This window comes from Zingiber officinale, chromosome 2B, assembly GCF_018446385.1.
Source record: "Zingiber officinale cultivar Zhangliang chromosome 2B, Zo_v1.1, whole genome shotgun sequence".
In the NCBI taxonomy this organism is placed as follows: domain Eukaryota; kingdom Viridiplantae; phylum Streptophyta; class Magnoliopsida; order Zingiberales; family Zingiberaceae; genus Zingiber; species Zingiber officinale.
Window position 1 is genome coordinate 21,348,057 of NC_055989.1, and position 12,294 is coordinate 21,360,350.

Genomic DNA, 12,294 nt, shown 5'->3' on the forward strand with positions numbered 1-12,294 from the left:
TACAATGGAGAGTGGATATCTTCATTGTTTAAGTGGTAATGCTCAAGGGTGAGCATTAAGGAAAATGAAAGGTATGAGACTTTCATTATCGTGTTGTGAGCCACGAGTGAAGTTGTGAATAACACTGGGTAACTCTTCAAGGGGAGAGTTTTTGATGTATGTCAATAGGGGGAGAATGTGTAGTTAAGTTAGACTTTCATTACCTAAAGAGGGAGTTTGCTCTCTAGAAAAGGGGAGGGGAATGAAGGAAACCATCATTCATACATTGGCATGAAGAAAGAAGGAGGCTATGAGATTAGCCTAACTTAAAGGTATTGTTAAACATCAAATATGGGGAGATTGTTGGTGCAATATCCCTAGGTCAAGGTTGACCTGTTTGACTAAGCTTGAGTTAGCTCAAGCTTGAGTCTTGATGCTTGAGTTTCGATGTTTGACAATACATTGAGACAATACATGAAATTTTAGGTGCAATTGTTCATGTGGGGAGATTGTGAATGAGAGTCAAATAGGTCAAGGTTAACTGGATACTTGACTGGGAAATCCTAGTGAGTGAAGCTAGGTGAAATTCCAGGTGAGTGAAGCCAGACAGATGGGAAGTCCTAGTGAGTAAAGCTAGGTGAAAGTCCTGGTGAGTGAAGCTAGGTAGATGGAAAGTCCCGGTAAGTGAAACCGGGCAGTGGGAAAATCCTAATGAGTGAAGCCAGGTGAAAGACCTAGTAAGTGAAGCTAGGCAGATGGAAAGACCTGGTGAGTGAAGCCAGACATGTGGAAATTTAGGTGGGTCAAGGTTGACCGGACACCTGGTGAGATGGTAAGTCAAAGTGGGTCAAGGTTGACCGGACACTTGGCGCAAAGAGAAAGTCCAGATGGGTCAAAAGTTGTCTGAATTCTTAGCGATCGTAAGTCCAATAGGGAGTTGGCATGGAACTAGGAAGTTCGGACGTAGTAAACTTCCGAAGGCCATAACTTTTGACTTGGATATTGGAATGAGGTGATCTTGGATATGAAACGAAGCTAATTTCAAGCTCTATCCAGTTTTCTGCTTTCCAATCGATTGGCCAATCGATTGGGGGGTTCAATCGATTGGTCAATCGATTGGTTGACGCGAATTCATGCAGAAATGGGCTGAATTGATTGGGTAATCGATTGAAACTTCCCCAATCGATCGGTCAATCGATTGGGAGAGTTTTTGAGTGAACAGTGAGTTTTTGAATCCATCAGTTGATCGATTGAAACCTCCAATCGATCGGCCGATCGATTAGAGCTCTGGAAATCTCTCGAGAAGCCTTGAATCGATCGAGTAATCGATTCAGGGCGATTCCAAGAGCACAGAGGCACTCTGGATCGATCAACCAATCGATCCAAAGCCTCCCCAATCAATTGGGAGCAATCCAATCGATTGGGATTCGACCGTTGGCGCAGATAAAGCCGTTAGCGAGCATTTTTCTGCGCAGTTCTTCCATCTCTTCTCAACAGGCGATCACAGCAAACCTCCACAACGATCTTTTCTTCCTCACCGCCAATTCTTGAAGGTTCTTGGAGGCTCATCCAAGTCAAGAGGCGAGTTGCAACAAGAAGAAGGAGAAGCTAGGGTTTTCATTGTAATCTTGTAAGATTCATTTTTATTTTGCTTCTTTCTTTCTCATTGTTGTATTGTGAGGTTGTAAGGCTTCTCCGCCTTCGGTAGTTACCGAGAAGGAGTGTTTTTATAGTGGAGGGTGCGTGAGTATGTGGATCCTTGGACTAGTCACCTCTTCTTGAGGTGGATACCAAGTAAATCCCTAGAGTTAGCGTTATTGTTTGTGTTTCTTGTATTTGCGCTGCACATCATCCCAAGAAGCGAGTAACGACGAGCATGACGATCACGAAGAGCTATTCACCCCTCCCCCCTCTAGCTACATTTCGGTCCAAACAAAAATAACCATGGGGTCCAACATAGGCCACCGAGAGGTTGAACAAGGACGGGACCTTTAAGATCAAAGAAATAATCAAAATCAAGAAGCAAAAAGAGAAAGGACTTATTTGTAAAAATTAAAACAATTTGAAGTCTATAGAAATCTTAAGATTGAGGAGAAACTTTTTATTTTATTTTAAAAATTATATCAAATATTTTGAAAAAAAATTATTAGTTAAAATTTATATCCAAAAGATTTTTAAAATAATTCATAAACATATGAATACATCTAGATTTTTAAAATCCATAAAAATCATTCAAAATATTTTCCGGAATAAACCCGTCTCTGCTCACGCACGGAGACAGAATAGGCGAAAGGAGGATGGAATCGCAGGGGGAAACGCCGAAGGGAAGGCGAATAATGGTGACATTCGATATCGATGGGACGCTGATCCGCAGCACTGGGAGCTCCTCCAACCATCTCCATCGCCAGGCCTTCGCCCACGCCTTCCTCCAAGTGTTCGGCCTCCAAGACGCCACCATCGACGTCGTCCAGGTGCGCTCTCTCTGAGGATTAGGAATTCAAGATTGATAAGCGCTTGTGGATGTCTTGTTCCTAGAAATGACACGTTTCCCACAAGGAAAATGAACTTTTTTGGAAAACCAAGCGACATCTCATGCGATCTAGTTCCTACTCCTTTGCAGAAACGTTCTATCTGGTTTTTGGTGTCGTATGTACATCGTGAGTACATTTAGAACAAATATGTCTTTTCTACCTAACCTATCATTTATTTAGTTTTTTTTTGGACGTCTATGATTCAAAAGCATTCGAAAGTAGTTTTTCATATTTTGTTTGTTGCATTTGAAGGCAGATCCTGAGCTTGGGAGAGAGTCCAGCCACGAACTGTAGAAAATTGATCTACTTTTTTTTTTTTTTTTGACGCTCGAATCATTGGAAGCAGAAAAACTTCGATTCTCTGTTTTTGGAATAAAATTTTAATTTAGTGCAAATTGGATTAATATTGTGAGATGATAAATTTTCCTCAGCGTAAGACTGGAAACCTCACCAAGGAAATGGATATTCTAAGAATCTAATAAAGAGCATTACGACAGTCTGCCATCTAACAAAATATACCAACATTTTCTCAAAACACTCTGTTTTGTTGTTCTTGCAAGAAAAAAAAATTGTCTAACATTTTTGAAACTTCTTTATCAAATAAAACCTCAAAAAGGATGTTCTAAGTGCATAATGTATTTTGGGCTCAAACCATTGTCTTGCAGGATGTTCTAAGTGCATATAGCATTAATGCTTGTTCTCACCAAACAATTTCTCATAGAACTAATGGGTCTCCATCAGGTGAGATATACAGCTAGAAGGGAAAAAAAAGAGAGAGAAAAATGGGCAAAACTAAGTCTAACACCACATATATTTTTTCTCTATGGGATTAGTAGGTAGTCCTCTCCATTCTTGTTTTGTTTTTTCCCCTTGTTCCATTGATACATTTATACTTTATTTTTTTCTTATTTGTTCTTATTTTATCTACAGCATCATGGACAAACAGATCCCTTAATTCTTGTGAATGCAGCAATTCACTATGGTGTACCTCCTGATGTTAGTAACCTCTGAATTTGTATTTATTTTATTTTACTTTATTTATGTTATTGAGCATTAAACGCTGCTTATCTTAGTAAATTCTTTTGTATATGTTTGTTGTGTAGTTAGAAGGTGGAAAATAAAAAAAGGAAAGAGAACAGTTCCAATAGAATGTTAACATGAATAATGAATTTGCAGTTTTGCAGAAATTGGGGATATTTCTTTGATGGTAAATTCTGAAAAGTTATAGCTTGAACACACATTAGAGAATCAATATATCTTGGTAGCTGATCCCATTTAATTTGTGCATAAGCCATTATTGTGCTCTTGTCATTCATCTTACAAGCGATTACAAGTTCAGTGTCCAATTTTGTTTTAGCATAGTTGAGACCACACAACTTGCATGATATTTTAGATTTTCAAACTTTGTGGTCACAATTGATGACTCTATCCCTGTAGTTCAATCACAAGTATTCATGCAATTGCCCTTCTGATTTTCATAACAATATTCCACTTGATCACTTATTGACATTTCATAAGTGTTTCATATTTCAGTTCATATATTTGAATAGCATAGTTGATGGGCTTCAGAATCTAGTTTGTATGCAACAGATAGTCACTGCTGTCCTCAAAAAGAAGCAAGAATCAATTTAACATGTCTACTTGGATCAGATGCAATCAAGTTTTTTTTTTTTTTGTTTTGATGAACATCAGTCATTATAATTTAAATATTCCTCTCTTTCTGTCTCCATGTGTGTGTTTGTGTATGTGCCTGAGTTGGTTTTATTTAGGTTGCTAGAGAAAGACTCCCAGAAATGAAGTTGAAGATGATTGAATATGCTAAAGAACATACAGGAGAAGTTGGAGAAGGATTAGAGGTTCTTCCAGGTGTCACTTCTTTGTTGGATAACTTATCTTCCAACAACGTGACTATTGGACTGGTAAAGTGTTTATCTTGATATTTATCATACTCTGATTTTCATAATGTATGCATGAATCTAGTTTTTATTAGCTGAGTTGTTTTTTCTGCTCACATGGAGTTTGTTTGTTGCTTTCTCCAAGACAAATCTCATGTATCCATCTCTCAAGTCTATGTTAAAGCATCCATACTCTTTTATTCAATCACGTTTTTGACTTATTGTTCACTTGTTTTTTGAATCCTTAATTAGCTCCTTGAATTTTCTATTTAGTTTATTTTTGTATTTTTAAGCATGGTCATATATTATAGGAATAAAAAAGAATGTGTCACCACTACAATTCAACAAACTAGGCACGGTAATCTTGTTGGTGTTAGACTCTAATATACAATACCACAAATAGGGATAACAATTTTTCCTACCTAATCAAGACCTACCCAGATAAGTTCATTCTACCATCAAAAGTAGGAACATTTGTTCTACCACGCATAAATGCACAATAATTATTATTTTCATGAAAATAATTTAATTTTTCTCTAGATATGGGACCAATAGTTGGTGCAAGGAGCACTAGATGATCGAACCTAAGTTTTGATAACGACAAAGGGTTCGAAATTAAGGTTTATTGTGATCTAACAAGTTTAACTGAGTGTGCAGGAAAGTCCTAAGTGATCTTAGGCAAAGTGAAAGTCCTAGTTGAGGTTAGCTAAAGAAGTCCTAGTAGACACTAGGTAGGTGGAAAGTCCTAGTTGCGACTAGGCAATGAAGTCCTGGTCCGTGGGACTGACAAGTCTTGGCAGGTCGAAAACGTCGGGTGAAATCCAAGGTCGAGGACACTAGGTGAAAGTCCTTAAGTCTTAGATGCTAAGCAAAAGTCCAAACGGTCTGAGGACCGGTTTGACAAAAGGTAATCTCTCCTGAGAGGAGTAGGTGAGGACGCGTTCCTCGTAAAGGGAACAGTAGGTGTCGATCCAATGTAGAGTTTTAGTGAAATTTAAAGTCATGATTGGACAGTTCGAAGACTGTCGAAAACTACCTTACTTTATGTGTTATTGCTTGGTTTTTTAACTCCGTGGTGCAGATGATTGAAACTATAAGGTGGTTGAAAAATAGGGCTCTAGGCACCCAAGTGCCCGGAGTTGCTCCAGGCACCTGGAGGTCCGAGCACCCAAAGTTGCTCTAGCGCCCGGGTCAGGGGCTTTGAGGGAGCACCTGGGCGACCAGCCTCCGTCATCGCAGGCACCCAGACGGTCCAAGCGCCTGGAGTTTCTCTAGGCGCACAAATCTGCAAAATTCATCCGCAGGCTAAGTTGGAGCACGTCGGCTGTATGTCAGTAGTCCGGGCGCCTAGAGGTGGCCTGGGCGCCCGGATATGGATAAACATCCTGGATGAAGTTTCGATGAGGTGCAGCTATGTCTACCCTGTGGGGGCGCCGGGGAGGGATCCAGGCGCCAGAGTGGGCAATAAAAAGAGGGTTCGACCAATAGCTCAAGGACATCTTTCTCTACGACTTTGTTTCCTGTGCGTTGCTCCAGAAACAATTCTACGACGCCGAAACGCTGGCTCGTAAACTTCAATTCGTTAAAGTTGTTGGTATAATTTCATTACAACATTCAGATTATTGTGTATTCTTGTACTTAATTCTTGTAACCATATTCGATTGATTAGCGATTGCCCAACAAAAGTACTCTCACGTGCGGACCTTAGAGTATGAGTTATCATATGCTCTAAACCAAGTAAATCAAAGTGTTAGCGATTGATTTCCTTTACTATTATCGATTGTTTTCCGATAAACATGAAAATCCATGAGCGATATTCACACCCCTCCCCCCCTCTAGCGCAACGATCATACACCAATAGCATAACCAAGATTTTAATCCAAAGGAAACGAATTCAATACAACCACACAACAACAACCAAGTCTTAATATACCACAAAATTGAATTATCCAACTTTAAAAACCCAAAAATACTTAAAAAATAGAAGCTGAAATTTTCAAAAATTTTAAACATTAGTGTAGGTCTATTTTCACAATCCAAAAGCCTAAAATTCAAATTAAAGAGCTGAAAACGAACTTAAATTTGAAAATTTTAACCTTAGCCTGCGTTCTAGTTGAAACAACGATCACTCAATCCCGGAGCTTATTTATGACTCAAAGTTGAAAAATCATTTGTGATCTTGCTTCCTTATAATATTTAACATTCCTATATGTGAGACCTCCATTCTGATCTAACCATCCTAACTAGCAACTTAATAAAATAAAGTTTATACTTTACAACTCTCCTTTAATTAATGGAACGTGAAAGAAGAAAGGAACAACTTACTCCTCTTGTTGTTGTTGTGGTTGGACAAAGGGGGAAAAGAGTTGCTTGTAAAGAGTTGTTCGCTGGAAAACATAAAAGGAAGATCATTGCTTTTGAGGAAAGTAAAGAAGAGAAGATAGAGAGGAAGAAACAAAAGAGGAGAGCTTTACCTTTTTCGTTAGCAACGTTGACTAGCTTCTGTGAGCTTGGCAACGACACAAAGAGAGCAAGGCAAGGCAAAACAGTGCTATTGTTGTGGTGCCAACAAGGAGATGCAAGGGTTGCTCTTGTTGCTGGAAGAGGGCAATTGATGCTATGTTTCTTGCTTGTTGGAGAAGAGAAAGGAGAAGAAAGGAGAGCTCTTGTCCTGAGAAGAGGAGAGAAACAAACTGTAGGTTTATTGTCGTTGGAGAAGAGAAGGAGAAGAAGAAAATGGGGAAGAAGAGGAAGGGAAAAATAAAAGAGAGGGATGGGCGAAGGCATGACGGTAGCGTAAGGCAAGGCTGGAGATGTTGCGTGCATAGGGAGAAAGGGTGAAAAAAAAGGAGGAAAGAGAAGGTTTTCTCAAAAATACCATAATTTGTTTTAAACCGATCGAACCCGTTTAAACCTCAAACTTGGTTCATCCATAATTTGGCCAAATCAATCCCAGTGCATCTACTTGTTGGATTTAGTTCGAAGCGCGTCTACTTGTTGGATTTAGTTCGAATCTAATTTTAATTTAGCACCCTTACTTCGTGTTCTACGATTTAGTTCATCTGTTTATTATTATTATTATTATTATTATTATAATATATATATATCACACTCCTCCCCCCCCCGAAAGGGAGCCTTGGCGCAATAGTAAAGTGGTTGCTCAGCATTTGCATGAGCATAGTTTAAATGATAACATCCACTCATAAAATATGTATATCTCATGTATTTAATGGTAATTGGAGAAGTATCTCTTATCATGTTAATCTAAGAATTACAAGTAATGATGATTCTAAAGTAAAGCAATGATAAATGCAATGCATGAAAATATGATGGATGATAAACAAATTAAGCTGAAATAAAAGAGGATGAATGTTCTTCTTTTTCATCAAGTGATGGATAAACTAAATAGGAAACAATATGATGGGATTGTGATTTTTATGAATGATATGTGATGGTATGCAAAACTTGTGAGAAAACCAAAATTATAAATTAACAACTAATTAAATAAAAATTAACTGTGAGGAAAACTAGTTAAATGCAACAAATTATAAATTATCAACTAACCAAACAAAATAAATTTCAAAGATAGAGGTAGCAATTATACTGAGATCGTGCGAGCTTTTTTCGATGCTGAAGTTGTCACAAGATTTGATTTAGACTAATGGATGAAGATACTTGATACTGCAATTTTAAAGATGTTGAAGAGGTGTCAATTAAAGGATGTTACAATCCCTATGAAAAAAAGGGTAAATCCATTACCTTAACTGCCCCTAGTGTCGGCCCCACGGATATGGAGAGAGATAAATATAGATACACAGGCGTTAGACACACGATGGGGTAAACCTTAGGTCGTCTAGTAGATGAAACACAACAATATATATATTTTTCCTTTTGTTGATAAGTTTTTCCCATTTTATTGACAAGTCTCTCTTTTTTTAATTTTTCTTGACAATTTTTTTTCATTTTGTTTTGACAACTTTTTCTCTTTTTTTTTCCTGACAAAATATCTCATTGCCTTCTCTCTCTCTCTCTTTAAGAATTCTCTCTTTCTATTTTTTTTCTATCACAAACAACTTTTTTTAAAAAAAAATTTGTTAGATATTCCTTATTACAATAATCAATTTTTTAAACAAAGAACTAAAATATGAAATTATAAAAAAATTGACTAAAATGCAAAATGTCAAAAAGTTTTAATTGATTCTTTTAGGTTTTGACAGTAGTGTGTGGGGTGTCACAGTGGTGTGTGGCCAGTGTTGTTGGCGTCATTATTAGTGGTGGTCTGGGAGGTGATGCTGATGGCACTAGAGGAGTTCTTGATGTGTTGTTGGCTGGTAGGCACAAATGTGCATTTGTGCAAGAGGATCTCAAGGTGGTGGCTGAAGATTGAAGGAGCTTCAACTAGTGTTTGATAAGTGAATTATTGTAGCACATGTGGTAGAGGGAAGGTGTGGTTGTGCTATAGTTGGTGTTGGTGTAAAGGAGGCATCAACATTGATGTTGAGTGATCAATGCGTGCTTGGATGTGACTAGGTAGTTGCTATAGAGAGAAGTCATGCTGACATGACCCATAGAGAGGCACCTTGCAGAGAAAAGAGCTCTATAGTCAATGGAAATTGAGTAACAAACGAAGGATGTGGTTGCAGTTGCATGGGTAGTGTTAACACAAAGGAGGGGATGTTTGCGTTCACGTTTCTTTGTCAAGAGGTTAGGGAAGAGTGGGTAGTGATAGCCGTGGGTCTGTTAAGGACAAGGAGCAGTAGCAACATTGTAAAAGGCAGAGGATGAAGCACTCTGAGGAGGAAGAGGATGTGCAACACATGAGAACACTCATGGGGAGACAAACAAATCAGTAGCAGAGGGAAGGAACAAGAGACGTGGCGAGCAAATGTGGCAAGGAAGGTGGTGGACAAAAAATGAGTGACGAGGAAGGAAACAGTGATTGAAGAAGGAGGATATATAGAACCAAACGAGTTCTCAACTCTGATATCAATTGATGCAGCACTAAATGTCCAACCACTCAGGGACTTGGACAAAATTGATGATGTAAGCATGAAGAGAAGATTAGGAAAAGCTCTTACATAGAGAATTGACGGGTGGGATTCTAACCCTTTTTATTAATCAAGAATAAGTCTCGTTCTTCATAAAATAAAAAGTCAGATTATCCCAATTAAACTTTATTTAAAAACTAAACAACTTTTTAAAACTTCTCTTGCTATTTTATAAGAAATATAACAAACTACGAAAATTTGACAACTTAGATAACTTTGAACCTCTGAACAATTGATTTAAAATCTCAACAATTTGATTTAAATTTTTGACTATGTTACTTGGACCCCTATAATAACTAAAAAAGACTGTTGCAAATCATTGGATGCTATTTCTAGAAAACTTTCCTGTTTCATTGCTCAAGTTATGGATATAGTTAATCCATATTTTTTTAGCGTTCAACACATAATTTGAAAGTTCTGGTCGAATTTTGCATTGTGAGAAACACAATACTGGTTCTATGAACTTTCTTCATGCACAGGTCACAGGGAATTTAGAAGAGATTGCTTGGATAAAGATGGATGGGTTGGGTATCAGAAAATATTTCACAATTCCCAATTTTGGAGGGTGCGTATAAATGTTTTGAGTTCTTTACCATTTTCATTTTTGTTGTTATGTATCTGTCATATATGTTTCCTTGAACAATTATAAGCATGTTTTATTCTTTTGGCTGCTAGATTTGGAAGTGATCATACTGATCGTGGGGAGCTAGTGAAGATTGCAACAGAACGAGGTCAAAAGATATCCACTGAACTATTCGAATTGCGAGTACACGTTGGAGATACAGTATGTCATTTTAATTCTCCCCTATGGATCTGAATATTTTTATAGAAGATAGGAGAAAAAAGAAGATTCCGTTATTTATATTTAATTTGGTGATTCTTTCTCTCCTTTCTTTTATATTTTCCATCCAACTAATTGGACCCAAGTGTAAGCCTCTCTTCATTTAGGAATGACATGCATAGGATTATGTTTCTCTATTTCAAATTGGTATCTTATGAACAGTGCACCATTTTTGGGTGCTGATCTTAAAATGCATTTTGCTTCGTGCATAGGAAATCAACACTACTTTGTTCATAACATGAAGCAGAGAAATTTACCTATAACAAATCTGCAAAGCAAACAAATTACTTATCAATCCCGGCATTTCAGTACACCATTTGATGAATGAATTTGACATGATTAAAATGGAAATTTATTTTAGTCTTCTTGTATACAACTAGATAAACGTTACGAGTATGTATGGTGTTGCAACATGCTGAGAGTCAAGATCAAGACACGGGCTCGATATTATTAACTTATAATCTCTTTGATGTTGTTTTTGAAGCCAAATGACATTAAAGCTGCAGAATATGGAGGAGCTCTTGCTGTTGGTGTGTGTACAGGTATATTTACTGAGGCAGAGCTGAAGCAAGCGAGTTCTGGAACTGCAATCATACTTCCTGATCTTACCGATAGCAAAGCTTTCATGAAGCTACTGGGAATTTAAATCTGTAGTTGAAGTGGATCTCTTTGTGATTCTTCTCATAAAAGCTCTTGAGACCGTATACGAGTTACACTTTGCATTTAAAGCTCTTTATACTCTAATGTGAACTGCAATAATGTTCCAGAATTCACAAAATTGGAATGGAGCCGCATTCAGTGGTACTTTAAAGTCTCTGGTTTCAGTGATTGTTAATGTTTTGCTGCTATATGTAATGGTTCTTTTCTAATAATGCTTTAGGACTACAATAAGGCTCCTTTGAAATAGTTGGAACAATCTTCTTGAATATGGTAAGAAATTTGACATAGAATGTTCTGCTGACACTGAAGAGGATGTGTCTGGTAGTGGAGAGAAGTTCTAGAGACAGGTGCAACCCAAGGGCACTTATTATAGTGAAAGGGTCAGTGAGTAGGAATTTGGACTTATTCTAGCTAGCATTGTCTTTGCTTCTTAGCTTGCATTGCCTTTGATTGAGAAATTAGTGTGAAATTTGCTCACTTTGAATGAGGTACTCAAATTGCCATGCTGCCGTCGTCCTTTCAAGGAATTTTTTTAGATCCAAGTATAGGTAGGTTGACCATATTAGACAAAGAAATGCTTTTTGTTAAAATGAGGAAGTCCTAAAGAGGTGACCTTTTGATAGAAAAATCTTTGTAAAATGAGAGTAGTGATTTGTACTTTAGATTTTTTTTTTTTCGTAGACTTGGTTTTAAAATTGATTAAAGTTGATAATCTAATCAACTGAAGATTGAATTTAGTCGATTAGTCAATTAAGCAGTCACTTAAATTAATTTACTAATGAATGAATTTTTATGTTTGTGTTCCTATGTCTGGTAAAGGGAGTCGGAAATATTTTTGTTTGTGGCAAAAGGTGAAGCCCAATGTCTCTGTCAGTCCGTTTTAAGATTAACATGGAAGAGGTAATAATGGTGACTGAGAAGATAAATGGATGAGGGAAGTTATACTGAGTGTAAAGGTTTATGTCCCGTCAGTCCTGAGATTTGATCTCTTAATCTCAAATGGTAAATCTTCATTCATTTATCAGCTGTGAAGTCGTAAATATTTCTTTCTTAGTTATATCTGTGAAGTTATAAATATTTTTTTTATGTGGCAGAAGGCGATTTACTCATCCTAGCATTTTCGTCAATTCATCCCTAGGCCAATACCGAAGGGATAAATCATAGAGGGCTACTAGCCGTGTTTACGTAATAATCAAGGCATGAGAAAAGATATACTTGGACACGTTAAATTTTGACTTCATGATTTAATATAACAACATCCCAAATTTTAACTACACTAACATCTTAGTGGACATAAATATTTCTTTTTTTGTGACTATGACATGTAGTCATTAAAATTC

General features: G+C 37.3%; 1 protein-coding gene across 1 annotated transcript; it reads left to right on the forward strand.

Annotated features, from left to right (window-relative positions):
* Positions 1 to 2,223: 2,223 nt before the first annotated feature.
* Positions 2,224 to 11,105, forward strand: LOC122045476 (phosphoglycolate phosphatase-like). The gene is made up of 6 exons (XM_042605707.1): positions 2,224 to 2,450; positions 3,441 to 3,506; positions 4,280 to 4,429; positions 9,933 to 10,018; positions 10,129 to 10,237; positions 10,779 to 11,105. Exons 1-6 carry the CDS (start codon positions 2,277 to 2,279, stop codon positions 10,938 to 10,940), a joined length of 747 nt encoding a protein of 248 aa, XP_042461641.1. The 5' UTR covers positions 2,224 to 2,276; the 3' UTR covers positions 10,941 to 11,105.
* Positions 11,106 to 12,294: the final 1,189 nt, after the last annotated feature.

Coding starts and splice junctions, on each gene's coding strand:
- LOC122045476 (XM_042605707.1), top strand. CDS start 2,277: ATGGAATCGCAGGGGGAAACGCCGAAGGGAAGGCGAATAATGGTGACA. Junction 2,451..3,440: donor CCACCATCGACGTCGTCCAG/GTGCGCTCTCTC, acceptor TTTTATCTACAG/CATCATGGACAAACAGATCC. Junction 10,019..10,128: donor ACAATTCCCAATTTTGGAGG/GTGCGTATAAAT, acceptor TTTGGCTGCTAG/ATTTGGAAGTGATCATACTG.